Here is an 18531-nt window from a genome sequence, read left to right on the forward strand (position 1 = left end):
TCTTAACTATCTACCAGAAAGGTTTTATTGAAGTGTACTTCTGTAAAGTGCTTCAGGGGAGAAACCAAGAGGGAGCAAGAAGTTTAAAAAAAAAAAAAAAAAAACTTAAGTCAAGGATAAATATTATTATTATTATTATTTTGACAAATGTTAATTTTGAAGCAACACAGATCATCAATAGTTTCCCCCAAAACAACAAATAGTCATCATCAACATCTTAACTCCTTATTAGGTATTATTGTTCAATTCTAAAAATCTATACATTCTGAGAAAAAAAACATTAATTTACCATGTGTTACATAAATAGAATATAAGCCAAATGGGACAACTGCTTAATCTGTGAACTTTAATGTTTTATCCTAAAATTGCATTTTATCTAATATATTCAGTTAATACATGAAATCAAATGGTACACAATATGACATTTATATTCTTATACAGAATGACCAGAAACTCACCAGATTAGCTAAAACACCTAACGCATTCATCTCATAGGTCATAACTGTTAAAATAAAGTCCTTGTTTTGTATTTAAATTGCCTTTATAATACTAAAAGCACCAAACTATATAGTAACTTCTACGTCAGGCTGTATTTCATAAATTAATTATTTCAATACCCTATCATAACACCATCTACTCTGTTAACATCCATTATAATTACAGATGAAATTTTTCAGAAGATGAATGTAAAAAAGACAATCTTAAGCAATAATAATTCATTTACAATTAAATAATTCCCCAAGTAAAGCAAAAGACTTATATTAGTATGGAATATGTAAGTCACAAAAAGATAAATACTGTGTAATTCCACTTAAATGAGGTTTCTAGAGTAGTTACATTCACGGATACAGAAAATCAGAGAGTTGGTTGCCACAGGCTAGGGAGAGGGAGGAATGGAGAGTTATTATTTAATGAGTATGGATTTTTATTTTGGGAAGATGAAAAAGTTCTGGAGATGGACAGTGGGGATGCTTACACAACAATGTAAGTTTAAATGTATTTAATGCCAATAAATTATATCCTTAAAAATGATTAAAATGGTTAATTTTATGTTAGGTATATTCACCACGATTTTAAAAATTACATTAGATACAAAATAATATGAAAACTCAAAGATAATGAAAAATCAGAGCTCTTTTATTTTAAATATCTGTCCTTGACCAAAGATGCATAAATTTTATGAGAAGCATTGCCAATCACACCTTAATGTATATATTCTTATCGTCATTCAAGAAACAACAACAGAAAAAAGCACAAAATCAGTCTTGGAACACATTAGCAAAAAGGATTCCAGAAAATTCCCCTAAATGTCCAGAGTTTTGTACTTAGTATTAAGAAATTTGCTAGATAACAAAACTATTACTCAATGTTAATCTACATTTCCAAAGAATCAATAAAGGTAGAAAATTCAAGACAATCAATGAGGTATTTTTTTATAATACTGCACACTACTAAGTTATAATGGACCAGGTCTTCAAGTGGCTTCTAAATATCATATCATTTTGAATTATATTCAGTTTAGTTCCAGTATTAAGTATACTTAATTATATCCTGTTATTTCAAAATTATACCCATATAATTTTACATTAATTGTAATCAAGTTTAGTTGCATACAAAAAACTACTCTGAATAACAATGCTTATACAGGAGAGGTATGCTTTTCTCTTTCATGTAAAAGAAGTCTGGAGGTAGGCAAACCACGGTTTGGCATCCCCACAGTTCAAAGGACCCAGAATCCTATTCTTGCTGCTCCACTATGATTAGCAGGCTCTCTCAATCTAAAACTGCTCTTCAAGCTCTAGCCATCAAATCAACATTCCAGGAAGCAGAGGGAGGAAGGAAAATGAAGGCTGCACAACCCACTTTTAAGAAGACATCTTGAATGTGATATGCAATACTTCCATTTATATTTCACTGCCCAGAATTTAGTTATATGGCTTTCAGAACACCAGAAATTCTAGTAAATACAGTTTTTAGCTGGATGACAGTGTGCCCAGATGAACGATGGGATTCTATTGAAAAGATGAAGGGAGAAAAGATATTAGAAAATGATCAGAGGTGTCTGATACATATATTAACCAGAATATCCAATTAAATACAACTACTATTGTTGGTAAATAAATGGGTTTCTTTAAAGGGTAAAATATTACTATGATTGGTATTAATTAGTATAATTTTATACCAAAGCATAGGAGTTGTTAAAAAATCACCATGATGAAAGTAAGAAATTTAAAATTGGGTCAATTGGGGCACCTGGCTGGCTCAGTAGGTAGAACATGTGACTCTTAATTTGGGGTCATGAGTTTGAGTCCCACATTTGGGGTGGAGTCTATTTTAAAATAAATAGGCAAAATAAAACTAGGTCAATTTGAGAAAATAATATCCAATTCAACAGACGGAATCATTTCCTTTCCTTGCAACACAGTGAATTTCCTTAAGTACGAATTGAGTGCTTACTAAATAAATGAATGGGGCAGATTCTTCCAATGAGCTAATATTCTGGGTTGGCTTAGACTGAGTCAATGCAGAAACAGAATATAACTTAGGTATGGACAATGATTATAGAATATTCTGTGTTGGCTTAGATTGAGTCAATGCAGAAATAGTCAATGATTTTCCATCATCCCACCTCTATCCTTTGCCACTACAGGGGAGTAGGGGAGATGTCAGAAAAGAAGCAAAAGAGTGAAAATTAGGACAACTAAACCAATTTCCTATTAGACCCTAACACCCAGACCAAATGTAGAATTATTTCTACAGAATCATACAAGAGGGAGTTTAAATAGATGATGATTTGACGGTGACTGGAGATTGATTTTAGAGAGTTACAGTTATAGCTCAAGTTCCTCTCAGTTGGCCATCTATCTCCTTGACTTCTGCAATAAGCAAGACTTTAAAAAGTAGGTAGCTGTCTAGGAGGAAGGCCTGAGGATACATGACAGCAGCAGGCTTTAGGATGGGTCTTGTGATCACTGCAAAACAGAGTCACACATTAGTCATACGTTCCAAAGGAAGCTTCCTAACATCTTGCTGCTGAGGGCAGATGCCTCATGGAGTCCCATGGACCCTACAAATACCTGCTATACACAGAGCTAGTGTGGAAGGTAATCCCCCTGTCCTAGAAGACCTTTAGAGACTCTTATTGCCCGAGCAGATAGATCAACACTGATAGCTCCTAGAAGAAGGGATAGTGCCATAGAAGCACATGCCTTTGTCATTATAAGGCCAGGTTCACGATTTGGAAACCTGAGATGTCTCACTCTAGACTGAAATAGAGTTACGCTCCAAGGAAGAGACCACACAATGATGAGATGATGCTGAAGACAGTGACAATAACAAAAGCCCCAGGGGACCATGCAGAGACCTACTAATGAGTCCAGCTTGGTTAAGACTGGTCAGTAGAGGAACTAAAATGCATCAGAAGAAAAGAGGGAGAGACAATGATGAAAAGATAAACAGCAACAGGACAGGAATGAGAAAGGGAAAAGTTCAGAAGATAAAGACAGGTTTTAAAAAAACAAAAATAAAAATGAAGCTTTAAAAAAATCAAGTAGACTATCATAGTATTCTCTTCTCTCTCTTCCTACCCTTTTGAGGCAAAAGAAACAAGTGAAGCAATTTTAAGACCAGGGAAAGAAGGAAAGAAAATACTAAATGTTTTCTCAGGTATCATGATAAAACTATGGTTTTCTAAACCAATATTACATTTAACTTCTAACCCCAACAGTAGTAACATAACATTCAATAGAACAATCCAATACAATCCAATATAATCTCAATTAATTGTATCAAATAGACTTTCTAATCAACATATGTTTTAAAAGCCAATCATCGAATAGCATTATCTAATAGCAGTAACATAATAACAAAATAACTATAATGTTTTGTAATTTGCAAAGAATCCTCACATATGTTAATCATTTAACCAGTTAACACTAAACGATGTGCATCTATTGCTAGGAAATATTTTAAATAACTTAATCAATAGTATAGATTTAGGGAAGAAAGTGGGCATATATTAATATGGTTTCTAACATTGAAATTAATTTTTTATCTTTATTTAAATAACATTTAAAGAAAAAATACCTACATGGTATCTTACAGTTTTAGATACTAGCTAGAAAGGGCAATATTTGTGGCTGTGTTCTCGGTGGGATTGGCTTCCTGGTGGTAGAATTTGGATCTATGGTACCAAAACAAATTCAAAAGCCCTCTTGTATTTGAGGTATGAAAGGAAATCTCAGATTTGGTTACACTTTCTCATCTGGTAGGGAATGGAAATTGCTGAGATGAATTTGAAAACTCTATGACGAGGGTAGTGGTGATCTTTTAACTCTACAATGCTATGATGTATATAGGTTTGGCCTACTTGTGCCACAGACCCACCCACACCATTAGTGTGGTTGTGTTCGGGTGCTTGGTTTTTCTATTCAGATTTTATGTCTATGGGGCACAGGAAAGTGATCATTCTCCCACCAACTTACTATGAGGAAGCAACATGTGCAGTGAAACAGTCAGTCATAATGCAATTGCATCCTCAGCCAGCCTGCACTCCTGCTCCCAGAGGCAGGTAAATATGAGCCAGACCACCGGGACAGGATTGGTGAACAACACCCCTTCCATCAGGCCCATTCTCGTGATCTTCCAACCAGTTTATCTTAACCCCACTTGGAAAGCCTTTGAAAAAATTCCCTAACCACTGAGAGACAAGCTGAAAGCCTATCTCTTCAAGAACCATCTTGAGCAGCCCAGGTGGCTCAGCGGTTTAGCGCCACCTTCAGCCCAGGGCCTGATCCTGGAGACCCAGGATCGAGTCCCACGTCAGGCTCCTTGCATGGAACCTGCTTCTCCCTCTGCCTGTGTCTCTGCCCCTCTCTCTCTCTCTCTCTCTCTCTCTCATGAATAAATTAAAAAATAAAAATCTTTAAAAAAAAAAAAAGACAAGAACCATTTTTCTAACCAGAATCTGTGGGCCTGGCTCAAGCTCTAGGGACCTCTCCAACCCTCTCCTTACCTACCACAGAGCCCAACTGCTCATTCAAATCCACCTGTTTATGCTTCTGCCAATTTCCCCCATTTCATGACCAACCCCTATGAAAGCACACTACCACTGGATTTTCTTTATACTCTACCTCCCTGTTCCCCCAAAATATCAGCTCAGTGCTCTGTAAATTGCAAGTGTTCAATAATTTGTCTTAAGTTAACAGTACATTGTTCCTTTACCTCTCAGAACAATTTCAAACCATCATCTTTAATGAAGAGCCAACACAAGATCTTCCCTTGAAGGTGATTTCTTCTTTTGTGATTTCTGGAATTCTGTTGTTTTTGCTTGGGATATAATATGAAAGCATCCTGGAGAAGGAATACATACTTTACACCTGTGTGACTTTAGTCAAGTCACCTCACCTCTAAATCCTAATTTGACCAACTACGAAAATCAGGGCAATATAATACTAGTCTTATCTATAATTATCAGGAAGTTCAAAAGAGAAAATATAGGTAAAAGCATTTTACAAAATATGCAAAGTAATTTAAAATCTATTTATCACTATAGAAGATGACCTAAAGAAGTATTCTTACACATATTTTAATTCTCAATCTCCTGAAACTTCCATAGGAAAAAATCACTGTTTTAAGGAAAATAATGTTTTGGGCAGCCCAGGTGGCGCAGCAGTTTAGTGCCGCCTGCAGCCCTGGGTGTGATCCTGGATATCCTTGATCGAGTCCCACATCAGGCTCTCTGCATGGAACCTACTTCTCCCTCTACCTGTGTCTCTGCCAATCTCTCTCTATGTCTCTCATGAATAAATTAGTAAAATTTTTAAAAAATGTTTTACCTCATCATTTGTGCCAAAAATATTTATCAAGTATCCACTAATGTCTTCTAATGTCAAAATCATTTCTCTCTACATGAGATATTTGACTAAATAGTTTAAGACTATCTGAAATTAAGAAAAAAAAAAAGACTATCTGAAATTAAAAAGGCAAGAAAACAGACTCAAGGTCCCATTCAGCTACTAAAATGTCTGTGTATATTTTTCATCACTTAGCAGGTTTGAAGATACAAGATCAACCTTAGAGAAATCTTTTATTTCCTTCCAGGCCTGATCAACCATATGAAAGTCTTCTATTTCCTTCCAAGCATTAGAAGTGTTCTATTTCCTTCCAAGCATTAGAAGCCTGCCATTTTGGAGATTGCCACCATATAAGTGGCTGTGGCTGCTGATGTTTACACAAAGCCCAAAAAGTGTGAATAACTGAGCGAAGTAAAAATATTGCAAGAGACAGTTAAGCATCTGCCTTCAGCCCAGGTCATGATCTCTGGGTCCTGAGATGGAGCCTCCGCGTCGGACCTCCTGCTCAGAGGGGAGTTTGTTTCTCCCTCTCCCTCTGCCCCTTCCCTTGTTCATGTTCACTCTTTCTCTCTCTCAAATAAATAAATAAAATCTTAAAAAAATATATGGCAAGAAACAGCCAATCATGTCTCTTGATTTTTCTATAAAAGTTTATGATATTTCCACAAGTTTATTTAATATAGGACAAAGTATAGCTAGATATGAATAACTGCCTTAATAAGACTTATTTAAATCAAGATCTGGATAGAGCTAGATTTAAACAAATTCTTTCAAAAATATTCATCAATTCAAATATATTTACTGTGCCCCTGACATCTGCCAAATACTGCACTAGATACTATACAACTGTAAATGAGAAATACACATTCCTTGCCATCAAATGGAATCTTCACTGAGATACACAGGCCTTTGCTGTGCTACACGTGCCTTGATGGGGTAAATCCCATGGTGCCCTGGCAGAGAGATGGGAAAGCTTCCTGAAGGGAGACCTGCAGTCAGGTAGAAAAACCAGTGCCTACACAACTTTGTAGGGATCATTTTTTAATACAACTACTGGCTTTTTTGGTCCAGTCATAAGTCAATCTTTATTTTTCTCACCTATATGGAGTACTGAGCCACGTATACATGGAGAGGTTTTAGCGCCACCTATCCTAGCTCCAATGTTAACTGAGGGACAGGCCAAAAAGGGAAGGATAGGAACCCAGGCACTGAGCAGAGGACCTGCTTTACAATCAATCACAGCTCCTTTTTCTGTGCTATGTGATGCTGGACAAGTTCCTTACCTCTTTGTGGCAGTTTTCTCATCTATAAAATGGGGATAATAATAGTACCTAACTCAAAAGGTTGTTAAAAGGATTGAAAGAGCTAATACAGGCAGAGCACATAGAACAAGGACTGGCACAGCATGTGCTATAAAAGCACTGGCTAAAACTATGGAAGGAGCCTCGGTGTCCATCGAAAGATGAATGGATAAAGAAGATGTGGTTTATGTATACAATGGAATATTACTCAGCTATTAGAAATGACAAATACCCACCATTTGCTTTGACATGGATGGAACTGGAGGGTATTATGCTGAGTGAAATAAGTCAATCGGAGGACAAACATTATATGGTCTCATTCATTTGGGGAATATAAAAAAATAGTGAAAGGGAATAAAGGGGAAAGGAGAAAAAAATAAGTGGGAAATATCAGAAAGGGAGACAGAACATGAAAGACTCCTAACTCTGGGCAACAAACTAGGAGTGGTGGAAGGGAAGGTGGGCGGGGGGGTGGGGGTGACTGGGTGACGAGCACTGAGGTGGGCACTGACGGGATGAGCACTGGGTGTTATTCTATATGTTGGCAAATTGAACACCAATAAAAAATAAATTTATAAAAAAAAAAAAAAAAAAAGCACTGGCTAGGGGATCCCTGAGTGGCTCAGCGGTTTGGCACCTGCCTTTGGCCCAGGGTGTGATCCTGGAGTCCCAGGATCGAGTCCCGCATCAGGCTCCCTGCATGGAGCCTGCTTCTCCCTCTCCCTCTCCCTCTCTCTCTCTCTCTCTCTCTCTCTCTCTCTCTCCCCCTCTGCCTGTGTCTCTGTCTCTCTGTGTCTCTCATTAATAAATAAATAAAATCTTAAAAAAAATTTTTTTAAAAAGCACTGGCTATTATTATTTTGATGACAAGAGCTTACTGTCATTGGAGATGTCTCTTCCTGTATGGGTTAGCGGCTAGCTAAACCCACTTAGGGCACAGGAACTGCCCACAAAAGTAAGTTAACAGTGCCTTTTGGATTGTTGCAGTTCTTGGTAACTCCACCATCCTGCTGGGTCCTCTTCATCCCCTCAGGTCAGAAATTAGGGAAGTGCTGGGGAAAATGCTAGCATTCCTTCACACCGCTAAAGGACTTTGTCAAAATCTGAGGTTAGGCTCCTTCTAACCAGGGAAAGGCTCTTTTATTTAGCAAACAAGCTTCTAACTCAACTTCTTTCCTCTTTCTCTACTGATAGTCAACTTATAATGAATTAGGCCTGAAGTCCTAAAACTTTATCAACCATGGGCCAACTGTTTCTTAAAGTGGGCTCCTTTTGAACCTTCAGAAGTATTTCAAACACAATCTGAAAATGAAAAATTTTAAAAAAGAACTACATAATTCCTCCAACAAAAATTCTATCTTTGGTTATTTGCAAAAAAATGATATTGAACCAACAGGATTCACATCTCATTATAGACGACTTGGGCATTGCAGATCCTTTTTTAATTTTAATACCAGCTCTCATTTTTCATAAGAGAGTGTGACTATATACCCCACCTTTTTAATGGCAAGTGTACAAACACACGGCAGAATAGTTGGTAATTAAAACTGTTGAGGAACTGCAAATATCGCACCTTGGAGGAACAAAAAGAATAAATGCATGCCAACAAAGGCAGAGCACAAATGTAATGAGTATTTATGGTGACTTATTTTGATAAGGCATATTATTCATTCCCTGTTGTCCCTGATAAGGGGAGCCACAAAAATTGAAGTGTTTTTCACAGGCTAACTCATCATGTATTCAAAAAACATGACTATGCATAAATATATAAATATGTTTTACCTCATACAGTTAATTTCTCAGACTGTTTTTCAGAATTAAACTATCATGGTACTATCTGAGAAAATGTACGATTTTCAAAACAGTGTGAACTTAATTAATGTAATTGTAATTAGACAGGAACTTTGTCTTAGAGTTAGTGTCTGAAAGATCATTAAATAAGCAACTCTATGGAGCATCAACTGAAAACTTCCCACAATAAGTTCTCTTAACAAAATTTAAAATGTACTTGCATTAATGAGAAAATATTTCTTATCTAGGCAGAATACTGTTCGAGTCTTTTCCACTTTCTTCTGGCAAAGTAAGTTTATAAAAATATCCCTAAAGGAGAGATTGAGAACACAAACTTATGGAAATTACTGTCAGGTAAGTGACTTCACTATTGTTTTGAACAACTCTTTTGGGACCATTACATGACTATGATGAAATTGGAATCACTTTCTAGTTTCCCCAAATACTCCTTTGCCATTGTTAGTATGGATACCCTTGTACAGCATTAAAAGGATCAAAGAAAAGCAGTTCCTGAATAGAAAATTCAAAAATTGATTGGAGAGCCAAATACAAGCAAAAATATCTGATAAAGGGTAGGTGTCATGACAGAGGTACAAAAGAAGTACCATGGAAGGCAGGAAAGATTAATTCTGACTGGGCATCTGCAACAGCTTCTAGAAAAGAAATGGTATTTGATTTAGGCCTTGACCGATAAGCAGGACTTCATCTGGTAGATATGGGGGACGAAGAGGTCTGTACTGAAGGAGCAGATTGTTCAATTGAGCTGACAACAAACAGCAGAAGAGTTGATCAGGAACACAAAATTCCCAGGGTGGTCCAAGGACCAACACCAAAGGAGCCATCTACAAGTGACAGGCAGTCAGGAATCCCCCTTTAGAGAGACCAAAGGCCAATGAGTTTGTCCAGAAGATCAGAAGAGCTGACGCAAGAGGAAATATGGATGGCAGGTTTCTACCACAATTTAGGAAAGTATTTTTCAAACTGTGGTTCACAAAATCAATTTAGTGAATACTGATTGGCATTTTCTTTCCAAAATGGAAGAGAGGAAAGGAAAAGGAAGGGAAGAAAGAGGAGAAAGAGGGGATCCCTGGGTGGTTCAGTGGTTTAGCACCTGCTTTTGGCCCAGAGCGTGATCCTGGAATTCCAGGATCAAGTCCCACATTGGGCTCCCTGCGTGGAGCCTGCTTCTCCCTCTGCCTGTGTCTCTGCCTCTCTCTCTCTCTCTCTCTCTGTCTCTCATGAATAAATAAAATAAATAAAAGAAGAGGAGAAAGGTGGATGGAAAGTGGGGGAAGAAAGGGGAAGAGAGAGTGAATTACATAATAGTGTTACTATGGAAACTCTTCCATTTCTATCAGTGGGTTCCATCTAAAAAAAAAATTAAATCACTTATTTAGAGGGCCAATATCTTGTCGTTTGATTAGAATGCAGCTCAGTCCCACTCAATATATTCACACTATTAGTTTGGATCCAAGTGTTCTTAGTCATGAATAATCTGCTTGAAAAATCTTACTCCACTAAGCAGGATGTTTTCATTAGGTACATCAGAGACACAACCTGATGTCTTCATAATGCAAGTAAAGCTTAAAAGGATCATTTTCAAAATCTGTAGCAATGCAGTAAAGATTTAGCTTGATTCCTTTAGTCTGATAGATGCTGAACACATTCATATAAAAGATACATGTATAATACATCCTTTTTTATGAAGCATATAATCTCATAGGGAAAGTTAAGTTGAGAAAGCATAAAGATCTACAATTAATGCAATAAAGTCAGTCATATTTCACCAAGAAGCAAACAGCTTAAAATAACAGGTTACCTCCTCCCATATCTCTTAGCATAAATTCAGACAACAAACTAATGGTTGCCAGAAGGGAGGGTGATAGGATGGGCAAAATGGGTTTAGGGGAGTGGGAGGTATAGGCTTCCAGTCATGGAATGAATAAGTCATGGGGATGAAAGGCACAGAACAGGAATACAGTCAATGGTATCGTAATAATCGCTGTATGATGACAGATGGTAGCTATACTTGCAGTGAGCATAGCACTGCATATAGACTTATCAAATCACTATATTGTGTATCTGAAACTAATGTAACATTGTGTGTCAACTTCAATTTTAAAAGATAAATAAATCAAATATATAGGTCCTTTTATTTTTTTTTCCCAAAGTATTTTCATCTAAAACAACCATGTTGGGGCAGCTGGCTGGCTCAGTCGGTGAAGCATGGAACTCTTGATATCAGGGTTGTAGATTCCAGCCCCATGTTGGGTATAGAGATTACTTAAAAAGAAAATCCTGGGCAGCCTGGGTGGCTCTGCAGTTTAGCGCTGCCTTCAGCCCAGGGCGTGTTCCTGGAGTCCCAGGATAGAGTCCCATGTCAGGCTTCCTGCATGGAGTCTGCTTCTCCCTCTGCCTGTGTCTCTGCCTCTCCCTCTCTCTTTCTCAATCTCTCTGATGAATAAATAAATAAAATCTTTAAAAAAAAAAATCCTTAAAATAAATAAATAATTTTTTACAATAAAACAACCCTGTCTCCTGAAACCAATATTACACTCTATGTTAACTAACTGGAATTTAAATAAAAGTTTGGAGAAAAGTAAGTGAATAATCTGTCTACACACAATTGATTAAAAAGCTAAAAAAGAGAATACCAAGGATCACAGAACTGGTTAGGAATAGGACCAATAGAAGAAGCTAAGTCTTTCCACATCCAATTTATTGATATTTCCATAACTCCATAGTTCAACAAATCATTGAGAGTAAGCTCCTATTTTCAGTAGTAACAACTTTATAAGTATATACAAATACATGAGTGGCTAGCATGTAGTCAATGCACAGAGATAAGCCACAAAGCCTAAAAAAGGTACATGCCCAGAATTTGAAAATACAGGTAAAAATAGTCAAATTCCTTATAATCAGATACAACAAATATGAATATTAAAAAAATTAGATTAGCCAAGAAAAAAGCTGTAAGTATGTTGTTTAAACTAGTGTTTCCTCAAGATCACTAATGAATCCAGGGTACCTCCCTTAAAAGGAAGTTTGATATTTAAAATGTAATTAACTGAAATAAACAAAATTATTGAAAATATCTTATATGGGTCCTAATATATACAGACATTCTGATACTGAAAAAGAATTAGATAACAAATTTTCAATGTAGGACAATTCAAGGGAGACATGGTAACCTGACTGTTTTTGTGGTTGGTCAGTTTGTTGACTGGAATGGAACAAGGGTAGTTTTCCAGGCTTTACAGTTTATTTTATTTATTTATTTATTTATTTACTTACTTACTTATTTATTTTGGCTTTACAGTTTAGAGGAAACATCCTGCAAATCTATTCAATCCCCTTTATCTAGTTCTAAATTCCCAAAGCAACCTTTCTACTACTAATACATTTCCCCATGCCTTTTCATTCCCAGAAGGTAATCTTGAATATCTGACTAATATTTCAGGTTATGGTAAGAAATATTTATATAAAAAATATTGAAGAACTATAATATAAACTAATAAACTGGTATTATCCAGCTTATTAAAATAAATTTATTTAAACACTATCACTTTATATTATAATTTACTATTTATGCTTTATATTACTAAACTGAAAACTCTATGAAGGTACTATATATAGCAGCACTCAACACATATATTTTTTAAAAGATTTTATTTATTTATTCATGAGAGACACAGAGAGAGAGACAGCCAGAGACAGAGGCAGAGGGAGAAGCAGGCTCCATGCAGGGAGCCTGACCTGGGACTTGATCCGGGGTCTCCAGGATCATGCCCTGGGGTGAAGGCTGCACTAAACTGCTGAGCCACCCGGGCTGACCTCAACACATATTTTTGAACGAGTGAATGAAGTGAGTAAATGAGTAAACTCAGAAGATCAAATTCTGATGAGTGAAATAAGTCAATCGGAGAAGGACAAACATTATATGTTCTCATTCATTTGGGGAATATAAATATTAGTGAAAGGGAATAGAAGGGAGGGGAGAAGAAATGGGTAGGAAATATCAGAAAGGGAGACAAAACATAAAGACTCCTAACTCTGGGAAATGAACTAGGGGTGGTGGCGGTGAATGGGTGATGGGCACTGAGGGGAGCACTTGACGGGATGAGCACTGGGTGTTATTCTGTATGTTGGCAAATTGAACACCAATAAAAGATAATTATTAAAAAAATAAAAAAAGAAGATCAAATTCTTGAGAAAGCAATAACTAGATGATTTCATCAATGACAAATCTCTACAAAGATGATGCTATGATGCTGATGCTTGTTTAATATGTTCCTGAGCAATTTGTAATTACTTCTGCATATGATTTCATGAGATCCCTATAAGCAATCCTATGAAATAAGAATGCAAAGATTATTTGGATGAGGAAACCAAGGCTTAGAGAGGTCCAGGGTTTACCTGGTGTGACCACTCAGACCACTAAGTAAGTAAAAGCAGGTATCAAACACCTGCTTTGATTCCTTGGCAAATGCACCCTTTGCTAAAAATCAGATGGCCTAGCAGCACGGCCACAGCACTTTGGTGATGTTGCACCACAGTGTGTTAAGCTGGCATTGGTTAATGATCAGGACTGGTCCTTATGTCCGAGGCAGAGATAGACCGAAAGGGGGGCGGTGGTGGTGATGTTGGTGGTCAAACAACTTCAGCTATAGAAAAGACCCAGAAACGGGAATCTGACAATGCTAAACAAAGTGTTTGAAGATCAGGTACCTGGAAGACATTCCCATTAGGATGGAAAAGGAGCCAGACAAGAAAAAAAAAGGAATGATCAGAGACAGGAGGAAGAGAATTAGGAGAGAAGAGTGTCAGGGAAGCAAAAGGAAGCAAGAGGCAAGTAGCTATGGTGTCAAAGGCTACAGTTAAATCAAGGAAAATAAGGACTGAGAATGAGCCACTAGATCAGGTAAACACAGATCACTGCCAACCATTAAGGGGACCATCTTGGTTAGAATGGTAGAAATGAAAGACAAATGAGAGAATTCTAAGTTACATACAAAATTCTTGAGCAATCTCGGTATGTTTCAAACAAGTTTTATAGCAGCTTTAAAACAAACACAGGCAACTTTTTGTAAAGCTTCTAAGAATGCTAACCCCACCCAGAAGATGAGACTAGGGTTAAAAGGTACATATAGCAGAAGAGTAGGGCCCTGCAATTTCTCACTGCTGCTGCTGTTCTGTTCTTCCATCTGCCAGAGAGGAAGAACGGTTACCACCCTAGAGAGCACAGGAGGCTGCAGAGAAACAAGTGCACATAACCCAGCTTACAAAAGGGCTCAACACTGATAGCCTTTTTCAGAAACGAGATTTCTCCAGGAGGCCATTTAACTTCCATTGCAAGCAAAAGCACTAACGGACCCCATTTAACAGAAGAGAAAGGCAAGGCACAGAAAAGCTGAGTGATTGCTAAAGCTAAGACAGTGACTGACAGGTCAGGTTTCCTTCTCACTTCAAGTCGGCTCTCTGCTGATCAGATCTACTCTAAATGCCTTTATAAATGTTTCAATGAATCTTATCTTCATGCATTGGATTAGCAAGATCAACTCCCCACTGATAATGCAAAATAACCCTGAAATGTTTCATGCCTGACTGATAAGCCAGAAATTGAACTTTCTGTCTCCATTTGGACTATGATGATCTTGATCTTTCACCTCTAGCAAAAATCTTCTCACAGCTGTAATTTTAAAGTTAGTAATGAGTGCTTCATTTGCTTTCCAAGCAGACAGAACACCTTTTTTAAATACACTCAGACTGCCATGACCTTCGTCTATGACTTAAAGAGTTCACCACATGTAATAATTTTCTTTGCTCAAGAGACATTCTTAAATTTTCTTTGAAGAGATTTGGGCAATAGCCCCATTGATGAAATTAAACACATGCACACTTTTTAACTTAATTACCTTTCTGCTATACCTGAAATCAAAACTTTTCTTTCAATGTGTTTGGAATTCCACATGACTACCAAAGGGTTTTAAAATCCTTCAACCTGCTAATTAAAATATAACAAAAATGCTAACTAAATACGTTTACATTAAAAGAAGCATAACATCTTAACCCTAGACTCAGCAAAGGAACAGCCCTACTGCCTTCAAGAAGCAAACACAGTCCAGATTCCTAAACTCAAGTTCTGACTGTCCTACATAGGTGAGTGAGGCTCAACTCACTTGGGGTTCATTTTAGGTTTTTTCTACACCAAAAATGGAAAACGACAATTTGATAAGAAAAAAAAAAAAAAAAGAAAAAAAAAGGACCAATACAAAGCCATTTTACTCTGCTTTACCTCTTTTTGTGAGGTTTATATCATGAAATACAGGTTTTGAGTAGTATAATATCACACTAAATGTAGACTTCTGAAGGCAGATCTCATTCTCCTTTTATGCCCTGTGGTAGAAGGCAGTGTCTACATAAAGTGGGAGCTTAACTTCTGATTGAGTATTATATTTCTAAAGCTAGAAGGCTAGTGAACACAGCAGTGTTTATTATGCTTTAAACTGTATATATGTTTTACACACCTTTTGTAGATATAATTCATAATTTTTAAAGGAGAATGCTGAGGATCATCCACCATACATTCTAATTCAATAGATCTAAGGTAGAGATAAGGATACCCCCCAGCCCCCCACCCACAGAATCTATGGGATTCACTTTGAGAAACAGAAAATAAACGAACCAACATAAATAACATGCATGTAATCAGTACACTACAGTGGTCAGTGTACCTTATTTTCATAGTTCAAACTACCAGGCTTATTAGCTTTAAACACAGATTAGAGTTTAGCATAAAATACTCTCAGACCTGACCGGAAACTCTTCCTACCTTGCCCTGATTTTTACTTATTATGATTCTTAATGCTTTTCTTTTTATTTTTTCCTTTAAATATTTGAAGGCAGAAATCCTTAATTATATTTCTCTCTTAACTGGTTTAATGCTCAGACTCAGAAAATTTTACAAGGTTGTACAGTTTTGCATCTTTACTCAGGAACCCAAAACCTAGTATTTACTACACATTTTTAGTCATTGGCTATTAGCTGAATCCTTCCTTTTCTCAGCTTGCAAAAGAAGAAATACTGAAGCAAAGAAGGATAGTGTAATTTTTTTCCAAACCCTACCTTTCCAGCTTTTTTCATGTAACAGCAGCATAAGTAACAGAGAAATGAAATATCTCTATAACAACAGCATGAAAACTACAGAACTCTCTCCAAACTTGGAAAAATAATGTACCAGTTTCTTGAAGAAGAAACTTCTTTCATAATCCCTGTGGTATTTACTATAAGGCAGAAGTTCCATGAATTTAAACAGAATGATTCCCTTAGCAAGTCCCCTAAGGTTTTAAACATCTATAAAGCTGTGTGTATGTATGTGGGGGGGGGGGGGGGGGGAATCTTATCTTTTACCACAGAACTTTACATTCGGAACATAAATGTAAACGAAACAAATGTATACAGTGGTAAACAAAGAATTAGTGTTTATTTCATGTCTCCCACATTACAATAAAATAGAAAACACGTTGACCTATCACTTCCTTATATTTGGCAATGAATCAGGGTTCACCAAGTCTTACTACTTTTTCTGTTATTTAAAAAAGGAACTAAAATTGCATGTGCACGTGCACACACACACAAGTGCTCACATGTAGACACACATATGCACACACACACGCACTACCATATAACCACCAATCAGACTGTGTCAACCACACACCCTATAATCACGGTATTGAAAAGTACATTTAAAACACTGGAATGAATAAATAATGATCACAAAAAAAGAACCTAGCCATGTTTCTAATATTTAAATGGAAGTAGTTTAAAATTTAAAAGCCACAAAATAAGACTGTCAGTCAGCTATGCCCTTAAACAATCTCATTTTAATATCTAAAGGATATGCTAGCATTCCAACATATATGCATTATTATGCACATACGTTTACTTTCTTTTGCTGCTAAAAATGATTATAAACTCCAGTTTATAATCACTGAAACAAAAATAATCTAACTTATAAAAACAAATTGTTTTTTAACTTTAACTAGGAATAGTAAGGCTATTTCTTGCTGAAGTACAAGCTGTGAGTTTAAGGAATGTGATAACTTTGAAATCATGACAAAACCTTTTGGTAACCAACAGTTTTAGGAAAAAAAAAATTAAAATGAAAGGTGTATAAGTAACAGAAAAAACTTCCTTCTAAGTTATATAGAACAACTCTGCAAAATAAATATGAAATCATTTCAAGTGACTCTATTACACCTGCATACATCCCCCAAATCATTAAATACAAATATGTTACACAATCTCACATTTCCTTTAATACATGAGAGCATATACTAAACATATGTGTTTATATTAAAGATGTATATACAAATATTTGAAAGCATAAACTAAATGTAAACAACTTTGATAACACGAAATCTAGAAGGAAAGTTTTCTTACATGTTACAACTACTGCAGAGAACAGTTTGAAAGGACAGTGCAACATGGAAATGTGCCCGGTAGTTTTCCTACCATGTTGAAATGCATGAGAGTATAGGTCTGCTGCATGCAAGGCAGAACAGAGAATCACAGAGAAGTAGAATCAAAACCTTTACCTAATGGTACCTGACAGTGGACTCTGCTTTTGGGCCTTTTCATTTTACTTGCACCAATTTACAATGCATCCTTAGATTAGATTATTTCCAATATGTTATAGAAAAGATGAATCTTCACATTTACTTCAGCAAAAGCTTATATTCAGTTACCTTATAACATTACTTTAGAAAAACATTAAACTTAAAAGTATCTAATATCTTTACTTGAAGATCACTTTCTTCTACAATCTGATATAAATATTTTAAAAGTCTATTCATTTCATATCAAAAGAGACAACCCAACTGGACTTTGCAAGCTCAATTTTCAATATCTATGAAAATTGTAACTTACTCCCCAGGACTACAAAAATGCTCAATGATGATAGAGTCGCACAATATAATCATTTAACAAACTAAACCAATGATATTAGAAAACAAATTCAACATTATTATCATGCAACATCAATGCAAATAATTTAAATATCTACTGGAGAATAAGCATGTAAATATAATTTCTAATGCTATATATATATTTTTTTAATATATATTTTTTAAATTTATTTATGATAGTCACAGAGAGAGAGAGAGAGGGAGAGACATAGGCAGAGGGAGAAGCAGGCTCCATGCACCGGGAGCCCGACGTGGGATTCGATCCTGGGTCTCCAGGATCGCGCCCTGGGCCAAAGGCAGGCGCCAAACCGCTGCGCCACCCAGGGATCCCTAATGCTATATGTTAATGTCAAGAAAATGAGTGAACTTTGAACTTTTGCCAAAAGTCATCTGAGAACAAAAAGGATTTTTAGTTTTAAAGCACTTAAGGGAGTCACATCAGAGAGAAAGAGACAAATGACAACTTTAAGCCAATTAACACTGGTCTCAGTGTTAATTATACCAAAAAAGACCCTTTCCTCAGTCTTCAAAAGCAGTAGAAAGATAATCATGACAAAGACAGTCTAAGACTCCTGTAACTCCTCTAGCTCACTAATTATGTGGCAACTAAAAAGAACT

The 18531-nt window shown here is 36.4% G+C and overlaps 1 protein-coding gene across 21 annotated transcripts in view; it reads right to left on the reverse strand.

Moving 5' to 3' along the window:
• Positions 1-18531, reverse strand: part of SLC10A7 (solute carrier family 10 member 7) — a 243037-nt gene that overhangs the window by 203401 nt on the left and 21105 nt on the right. The window contains exons 5-6 of one of the 21 annotated variants that reach the window (XM_038558944.1): positions 5224-5352; positions 1117-2012 (exon numbers count right to left, since the gene is read on the reverse strand). The exons of 18 other annotated variants lie outside the window; for them this stretch is intronic. In XM_038558944.1, the coding sequence (XP_038414872.1) occupies positions 5227-5352 (126 nt within the window). In that variant the 3' untranslated portion in view covers positions 1117-2012; positions 5224-5226. Of the gene's footprint in view, positions 1-1116; positions 2013-5223; positions 5353-18531 lie in introns of those variants that run through there. 2 more of the 21 variants (XM_038558945.1, XM_038558947.1) reach the window with 2 other exon arrangements.

Source organism: Canis lupus, chromosome 15 (assembly GCF_011100685.1).
Source record: "Canis lupus familiaris isolate Mischka breed German Shepherd chromosome 15, alternate assembly UU_Cfam_GSD_1.0, whole genome shotgun sequence".
NCBI lineage: Eukaryota > Metazoa > Chordata > Mammalia > Carnivora > Canidae > Canis > Canis lupus.